The sequence below is a fragment of the Mesoplodon bidens genome (genome assembly GCF_964165515.1).
Source record: "Mesoplodon bidens genome assembly, chromosome: 7".
Lineage (NCBI taxonomy): Eukaryota > Metazoa > Chordata > Mammalia > Artiodactyla > Ziphiidae > Mesoplodon > Mesoplodon bidens.
The window spans coordinates 107,894,958-107,904,177 of NC_138164.1; the positions used below are offsets into that span (position 1 = coordinate 107,894,958).

The following is a 9,220-nucleotide window of genomic DNA, read 5'->3' on the forward strand; positions in this document are numbered from 1 at the left end:
CCCCAAATACATCTGCTAACACTATTCACGTCTCTTCTTGCTCACCAAAAATGAACGGCCAGTGTAAAATAACCACACCATATTGCAAACTTTAACTTTGATATTGGATGTAATTTAAGGCTAGTCTTGCAGGCATTGCATCCCTCATCTGGCCCAAGTTTAAAGTATTATTTGAGCACATTCTTACATTATCATCCATGACAATGGCCTGTGGTCATGGGATTCTGGTGTTAGATGCAATCCTGACTCCTCTCTTCTTAAAGTGTAAGTCCAATATTTCACTATTTAGGCTTGTTCTTTAAATGAAAGGACATTCTTGCATGTGTAGGTCCTCAGTTAGGGTGGCCTTTCATTTCTCTGAATTCCTCATGGAATTATTCCAATGGACTTCATGGTACGTTTTCATTTGTAGAAGTGGGATAAGAATTAAGACTATATTGTTTGAATAACTAATAAGTAAGTATCTGAGGTATGCTGGATATAATTCCTTATGCATATTTTTAGCCTCATGTATGGACCAGGAAACCCTTGTGAGGGAAATGCTATTATTTTTCTCCACCTATTCTCCTCCTACTCTGATTCTTCTACTTATTATTCTTTTTAACGACAAGTAAATTGAGTTTTAGAAATATTTAATTACCTTCCTCAAGGTATATACCTAGCACGTTGCAGGGCTATTAAGTAACTCCAGATTATAACCAACTCTGGGTTTAAATCATTCTATACCAAGATCTCTCCTAATTTCATCCTCAGTTTTAATTCTAGGCATCTCATTCATGGAGGCACAACATGCCAGGATTTCCCCCAAAGTGACTGAGAAAAGAACCAAAATAAAGATTCTCAGGAAATGTTCTTTTTCCTGAGATAAACAGTTTCTCTGCAAAGGACAGCCAGCTGATAACCAAGCTTAGTTCTCAGGTCTTTCATGCCCATCTGGCACAAATGGAGCTTTGGAACGTAATCCAAGCAACTCTGCATTTGATTCCCTTTCTAATCTGAGTATCTAAGGTACACTCCCTTTCTGATGCCCTGAAGTCCTCTCAAATCTTGTGTTTGAATATTTTTGTTGCTACGTCATTTCCTTCAGTCCTCTTTAACTCGGTAATTCTCTAGTCATACCACTTTTACTCCTGTCATTATGTCCTCAGTGGCTATATTTTCCAGTAGACAGAAAGGGACATCATCTATCTTGTCATCTGTTGAGGGCCTCACAGTGCTTCCCGTTGTGTGACAACTGAACAGTCTGTTGTTGTTGTTGTTGTAGGTTGTGAGATCCATCCTGCAGGAAGAGCTGGAGGCCGCACAGACCAAACCTTCTGTGTTTGACTTGTTCCGCACACCCAGCCTGCGTAAGAACATCTGTCTCCTGTCCTTTGTGAGGTGGGCTTCTCAGAGTGCATGAGGGACGTTAAAATAGTGGAGACATGAATCTATCCCATACCAAAGGATACAACATGTTGTGGGAACAGATTTGAGATAAAATACAGAGGAAGCCATAATGATAATTACTGTGTTTAGAGTAGTCAACGGGTTATGAAAATACTGACCCAGAGCTATTTATACAATGGAGAGTTTTGTTTATCATTTCACCCTACCAATCTCATCACTGGAAACTGAGACTGAGAACTTCAGTCATGGTACAGACATTGGCTTTAACTTTCTTCACTTGTTCGTTTCCATTTTAATGGAGGTAAAATTACAAGCAGTAAAGTGCACAAAAATATACAGCTCAATGAATATTTCCATATGTAAATATGCAGCCATCACCCAGATAAAGATATAGAAAAAAACTCTAAAACACTAGAAGGCTCCATCATGCATCCTCCACAAAAAACACTCCAAACTCTCCCCCAAAGCTTAACAATAATTAGGAGCTCCAATTTTAGAATTTTAAAATCATCGCCTTGCGAGGAATTATTCTATAAAATATACCATGTTTTTATACTTTAAAACCAACCACTGGCTGCCTGGCTAATATTTATTATCATCATTTGTAAGACAAAGGCTCTAAATCTTATGATAAGTGTCTTTTGTTTTTGTTCACCACAGATTTGCAAACTTCATGTCCTTTTTTGGCCTGATTCTCCACCTCCAGTACATGGGGAGCAATGTTTTCCTGTTCCAGGTTCTTTTTGGTGCAGTCAACCTCCCAGCCAATTATGTTGCATTTTTGGCACTGAATCACCTGGGCCGTCAAGTAAGCCAGACGCTTTTCATGTTTCTCCTTGGAGTCTCCATTCTGGCCATCACATTTTCGCCTCAAGGTGAGAAGAGAGCACAGGTTGAAATAAGAAAATGTCTTACCTCAGAGATTTGAAGACAGAATCTGAAGGCAGAAGGAAGTGAAGACTAGGGTTTTAAGGATTTTCCAAAACCAATCTGAGGATTTAGGATAGATTCTGTCATTAAGTGGCTGAGAAATAGTCAAAGGTCAGTAAAAGTCAGTTCAGACATATGGTTGTCTTCATCATATCTGAGAAGTTCTTGGTAATTGGTGCCATTTATTCCTGACAGTTCCTCTGGGAAAGCAATTGATCACTTTCTCTTTGGCCAATCACCCTTGTAACTGTAAATGACAGTATTATGTCACTACATATAATTGTATCTCATGTGAGGACACAACTGTCACTTCCTCTGTCTGGTCTCTCTACAGTTTCAGTGAAAATTTACTCCCTGGTTCTATGTATCCACTCTTGTGTCTGGAATTAGGTTGCCATAACGGCAACCCTGGTCCCAGGGTGTCATCTTGACTCTAAGGTATTTTTAATCCTTTGTCTTCAAGCATAGAAGGTACAGAGAGTAGGAAAAAGGCATTAAGCTGTTAACAGCCTCTCTTAAAATCAATTTTACAAAATTAAATGACCATATGTAATCAATAGGGGAACCCATGTGGTCACCATGCTTCAGCTAACTCCCAGTGCAGTGACGCACTTTACAGGATCCCATCTTGAATATCAGCATCAACGCAAATTTGCTGCCTTACAACAGAGCCCACTCCCATATTGTAACACTTTCGTGATTTTTTTAATTGAATAAAAAACTGACTTTCTGAAACTTCCTTTCAGAGGTTTCCAAAGTCTAACTATATTTTCCCTAAAACAGATCCTTATTCTTGAATCTTCAAATATTATTCTAGATCAAGCACTTCTCCAGCTTATCCATTAATATGAGCCCCATTCTTTTATTACTCTCTACTGAATTCCTAGCCCCATGTCAATATTGTGTAAACACCCAGGTTTTGAACTCCTGGAGGATATTGATGAGTCTGACGTCCATCAGTAATTGCTCATATGATAGTCCTATGTTATACATGAAAGGCAGAGGAGACACTGGTCAGAGTAAATGAAAGCAAACTCTTGCTGGGCTTTTGTTCCCCTCTCCATCTTTGGCAAATTTCTGAAATCTCTGATATGTAGGAAGAGTTGATGCAATAACTCAGGTTTTTAATTTCTTACTTAAGTTGTAATATACAGATGTCACATTTCTCAGCTATTAGGCTGTGCACATTCTCTGCCCCTGTGCGCTTTCTCTACCAGGTATTTAACACATGCAAATGTCTCCAACTGTCTTTTTCTTTTTTCTTTTTTTTTAAATATTTATTTATTTACTTAATTATTTGGCTGCACCGCGTCTTAGTTGCAGCACGTGGGACCTTCATTGCCGTGTGCGGGATCTTCAGTTGCGGCATGTGGGATCTAGTTCCCTGACCAGGGATCGAACCCAGGACCCCTGCATTGGGATCGTGGAGTCTTAGCCACTGGACCACCAGGGATGTCCCGCAACTGTGTCTTTTTCAGTTATAATTTGGTGGATGGTGATTTCTTCAGCTCCGATTGCCTGAGTCTCACTTGTCTTCTTCCCCAGAAATACAGACCTTGCGTGTGGCTTTGTCAACTTTGGGAATAGCAGTTTCTTCTATGGCTCTCATGTGTTCTTTTGCCCATGGAAATGAACTAGTCCCCACCGTTATCAGGTACACAATCTCATGGAAGCTCTATCAGCGTCAAAACAGACCTTTCCCAGCTAATCAAGACTTATAGTGGAAAGAAAACTAATCTGATTCATTATCAAAAGCATTGATTATAATAGTATTAATAATAACAAAAATTATAGCCAAAATTTTTGTTAAAATCTCACTTTTGTCAGGCATGGGTTAAGCCCTTTAATGTATCATCTCCCATAATCTGCTGAATGATTAAAGGGTAGGTGCTGTTGGTAAGAGTATTTTGTAAATAATGAAAACATGTCTTAATGCACTTGTGCACTTGAAAAATTTGTGAGCAAATAAGAGCATATTTTAAGTGTAAGAGTACGTCATCAGCCTTCATGTATCTAAATATTGCTGAGGTGTCTCCCATAATCAAAGCAAAATAATAAATCACAAATTACTTGTATGGATTTATACCAGATTATTTTTGTATTGTTGTTTGCACTCCAAGGGTAACAGCCTCGGGATTCATGGGAATTGCATCTAATATTGGGGCAGCCCTGGCTCCCCTCTTGATGATCCTAACGGTATATTCTCCCCACCTACCCTGGATCATCTATGGAGTCTGCTCTATCGTCGCTGGCCTTGTTGTTCCACTCCTTCCTGAAACCAGGAATAAGCCTCTGCCTGACTCCATCCAGGATGTGGAAAAGGAGTGAGTAAACCGCTGGCTCTCCCTTAGGGTTGCTGTGTGATATAGGTTCGTGCTGAGGAGGGCAAGGCACCATGCAGGGTCATTGTCCCCAGGAGAAGGCTTACACCTAGACTACTCCAGGTGGTCAGTGCCTTTGGTTTAGCTACAGCCTCATCCCTCCTCACAGTGACCTCAGACTCCCCCAAGCCTCCCTAGATCACACAGACCAACACGAGTAGGCACCAGTAGGTTTAGTGATGAAGAAGCCAAAATCAATGCCCTAGTGTGACATACATACCCTTGAAAGTGTTTCACAAACATGCACAGATCCAAACACCAGATTCTCATCCCTCCGATCCTGGCAGTCCTCAGCCCAGTGAGGGCAGTAACCTCTTGAGATTGCTGGTGTCTGTAGGTCTGTGACCTGCCCTGGTCGCTGAAGATCTGAGGGAGATCAGTGAGAGGACAAGAGCCCCTTCCACAGATGACAATATATCTCAGGGGAAGGAGTCCTATTGTGCTGCCTGTAAGATTCAGACCATCTGGTTTTCACTGGGAATTAAAGTGTTAAGAAAAGAGAGGGGGCTTCCCTGGTGGCGCAGTGGTTGGGAGTCCGCCTGCCGGTGCAGGGGACGCGGGTTCGTGCCCCGGTACTGGGGGGTCCCGCATGCCGCGGAGCGGCTGGGCCCGGGAGCCGTGGCCACTGGGCCTGCGCGTCCGGAGCCTGTGCTCCGCGGCGTTGGGGGGCCGCGGCGGTGAGAGGTCCGCGTACCGCAAAAAAAAGAAAAAAAAAAGAAAAGAGAGGAAAAGGGTGGTAGTTATTGGTATTTTTAAGTGATCAAGAATTTGAAAGGGTTTAAAAACTTTTATATACTTCCCTTGCCTCTTCCAAAGACCCCGTTAGCCTATACCATGGTGTCCAAGGGTGAGCGCTGAAACTATCAAAGCTGCCTCTCTAGATTCTGCCCTGGGAGCTTGGCTTTTTTCTTCACAAAAGTTACTCAAGGGCTTCCCTGGTGGTGCAGTGGTTGAGAATCTGCCTGCCAATGCAGGGGACATGGGTTCGAGCCCTGGTCTGGGAAGATCCCACATGCCGCGGAGCAACTAGGCCCGTGAGCCACAATTACTGAGCCTGCGCGTCTGGAGCCTGTGTTCTGCAACAAGAGAGGCCGTGACAGTGAGAGGCCCACGCACCGCGATGAAGAGTGGCCCCCGCTTGCCACAACTAGAGAAAGCCCTCGCACAGAAACGAAGACCCAACACAGCCAAAAATAAATAAATAAATAAATTTAAAAAAAAAAAAAAAAAAAAAAAAGTTACTCAAATTCTCAAGGCAGGTGTCATGGTTGTTTTTTTGTTTTTTGTTTTTTTGTTTTTGCGGTACGCGGGCCTCTCACTGTTGTGGCCTCTCCCGTTGCGGAGCACAGGCTCCGGACGCGCAGGCTCAGCAGCCATGGCTCACAGGCTTAGCTGCTCCGCGGCATGTGGGATCCTCCCGGACCGGGGCACGAACCCGTGTGCCCTGCATCGGCAGGCGGGCTCTCAACCACTGCACCACCACGGAAGCCCAGGTGTCATGGTTTTTATCAAAACTCGTGGACCAAGAATCAGCTTGCTCTAAAGAATACAAGACATAGATGTTTTTCCATGTTTTTTAAATGTTGTTTGTTTGTTGTTTTCATTGTATTTGTCCTAGGAGAAAAGGCTCAAGAAAAGCAAAGCAGGAAGATACTTCCATGAAAGTGACACAGTTTTAAAGGATTTCAGGAACTAACTGCTAATCAAAGAGCAAGATAAACAAGAAAAATTAGGATCATTCCCAGATATTGGCAAAATTTGGAAAACAAATAAATAAAAAGATATAAAGGAAAAATGGACCCCATTTACAATTGCAGTTCTAAATAACTATATATAAAATGCCTATGACTAATCATAATAAGAAGTTTGAGGAAAGTCATAATACTTTTAAAGGGATCATAATAAAATATGTGTATAATTGTAGAACCCTAGCATGTTTCTGGAAAGAAAGATAGAATAGTATTTAAAACATTGATTTGGCTGTAATTAATGACTGAGTAATTGATGTAATAATTACTTTGGGGACAATTTGAAAAAGTTCCAAATATATCTACAAATTAATTATAGACAAGATCCAGAAAAATGAAGTTTATGGAGGGAAGGTGGTGCAAGTATTTGGGGCAGCATACGCTGAAATGAAATGCAGATGCATTTACAAATCAAAAGAAGTCCAGAATGAGATGGTGGTGTGTAGAACACTTAAAATTTGATAATTTGGGCATCATAAATCACTGGTAGAAAAAAATGATTATGTAATAAATATCATTAACTAACTTTAGAAATAAATGACTAATAATTTGATTTCATTCTCTAAACCAAAAAAATATATATTCCATATGGTTAAAATGACAAATAGAACAATTAAGCCATGTTATTAATAGAAAACGTGGGTACAAAATCTTGGGATTAAGAAAATGTTCTGATAAGTAAAGCAAATGCCAACGACTTAAATATAGGTAGATTTGACTAAATACTCATTTAAAACCTCTATTGGACAAAACTCTAAAAACTTATGGGAGAAGTCTAGAAAAAATATTCACCAAAATGATAAAAGCTGTTAAATTTTAGTGGTGTACCTTTATGAGATTTTACTTTCTTCTTTGTAAGTTTCTGTACTCTAAGTTTTAAAAGGATAATGCAACATTCTAAAATATTATAAGATACTATCAAAAATAAACTGCAAAAGACAAATTAACAATTTTCAAAATGATTATATATTAATATGTAGGATTCTAATAAATATTCATGAAAAGAATGCATAATTCAATATTAGATGGTCAAAAGGCAAGAGCATATAATTTTCAAAAGAAAAATATCCTATGACTAATAAATTTATGAAAAACTGTACAAAACCACTGGAATTTAAAGACATACAAGCTAAGTAAAATACCAACTTTTATTTTCCGAAGAATGTAAATGGAAACTTGTTAATTGATGGTGGAGTTATAAAATAACGTATGCCATACAACTGCGTAAAACAGAATGGTGTCATTATAAAGAGCTTTAAAAATCTTTCATTGATTCAGCAACCATTTATTCAGCATATAATAGTTACCAAGCAGTATGATAGGAACCTTGGATACAAAGAGGAAATGAAAAAATTTTTATAAAAACAGATAGAGCAGATATTAGTCTATGTGTACTGGTGTGGCATCACATTTTTATTTTCTATGGGCAAAGAAAATTTATTTTAAAGTCCTCATTCCCTCCAAGCTGGTAGAAAATTGCAAATCAGTTACTTTGGGAAATTATTTCCACAAGTCTTCCACACCAGAGCTATCCAGATTCCAGGAGTATATACGGTTACAAGCAGGAGCTGCACTGGTTATCAGTTACCTGTTCAAAGAGATTACTACTGGACCAGTGGATACTCAAGTGCAGCAATTCTGCCATTCACACCACAATGAAATGTTGGAATCTGGGGCTTCTCATCTGATAGCTCAGCTCCTTTTACAGCCACAGTGGAAAGGGTCTTCTGTTTCCATAGAGTGTTGCCAGGGCTCAGGACTGGGTTCCTGCTCCCCCAGAACCTAGAAGCACTCCTCCATCCTCAGACTTCCTAGACACTCAACTTCTTTCTCTTATTAGCTCTTCCACACATACCTTCTAGTTATCCCATGGGCTTTAGTTTTTGAAACACAATCAAGTCAATCAGTCTTACAGTCTTCTTTTTTTTATTTCAGTTCTTTTTAAAATAAATTTATTTTTTTATTTTTATTTTTTTATTTTTGGCTGCGTTGGGTCTTCATTGCTGTGAAAGGGCTTTCTCTAGCTGCAGCGAGTGGGGGCTCCTCTTTGTTTGGTGTACACACTTCTTATTGCGGTGGCTTCTCTTATTGCGGAGCTCAGGCTCTAGGTGCGCGGGCTTCAGTAGTTGTGGCTTGTGGGATTAGTTGTTCCACGGTATGTGGGATCTTCCCAGACCAGGGCTTGAACCTGTGTCCCCTGCATTGGCAGGTGGATTCTTAACCACTGCACCACCAGGGAAGCCGCAGTCTTACATCTTCTTTTGCCTTTTCCCTGCCAAATGACTTCCAAGAGATCAAGAAGCACAGAAATTCCCACTTGCAGAAAGTGGGAATGAGAGAAAGGAGATACCAAGGAATTATCAATAATGAATGTCATTGGTTTATCTGATCTTCTTCCTAATGAAATGTTTGATATCCCATCATGAGAAAGACTAGACAGCATCTATTGTGCCTCACCCCAAAGGCTAGCTGCCAGTCCATAAAATCTGATGCTGCATGGCAGATAAAGTCCCACAGGTCCTCATGGGTCTTTGACGTTACACCAGCAGTTGTGGCCCAGCAGATGCTCTGTGATACAGAGAGTAGAGTGAGGTATATTTTGGTGGAGAAGTATAGTAAGCACAAGTATAGAAAATTGTGGTGAGAGGGTTGGGGAATTTTCCTTTCAGTGTGACACAGAGTTGCAGGGTCATTCTTCAAAAACATCCAATCTGCCATTGTTCTGCAACAGGATAATCAGTGAACATGTTTTGTTTACTCTGTATTTTGTAG

At 40.3% G+C, this 9,220-nt stretch overlaps 1 protein-coding gene across 1 annotated transcript in view; it reads left to right on the top strand.

The window, feature by feature from the left end:
- LOC308620965 (organic anion transporter 7) overlaps positions 1-9,220 on the top strand; it is a 49,872-nt gene extending 40,652 nt beyond the window's left edge. Inside the window, exons 6-10 of the mRNA XM_081240906.1 lie at positions 1,265-1,380; positions 2,050-2,264; positions 3,865-3,973; positions 4,440-4,643; positions 6,319-9,220. Of these exons, the coding sequence (XP_081097032.1) occupies positions 1,265-1,380; positions 2,050-2,264; positions 3,865-3,973; positions 4,440-4,643; positions 6,319-6,379 (705 nt within the window). The 3' untranslated portion in view covers positions 6,380-9,220. The remainder of the gene's footprint in view (positions 1-1,264; positions 1,381-2,049; positions 2,265-3,864; positions 3,974-4,439; positions 4,644-6,318) is intronic.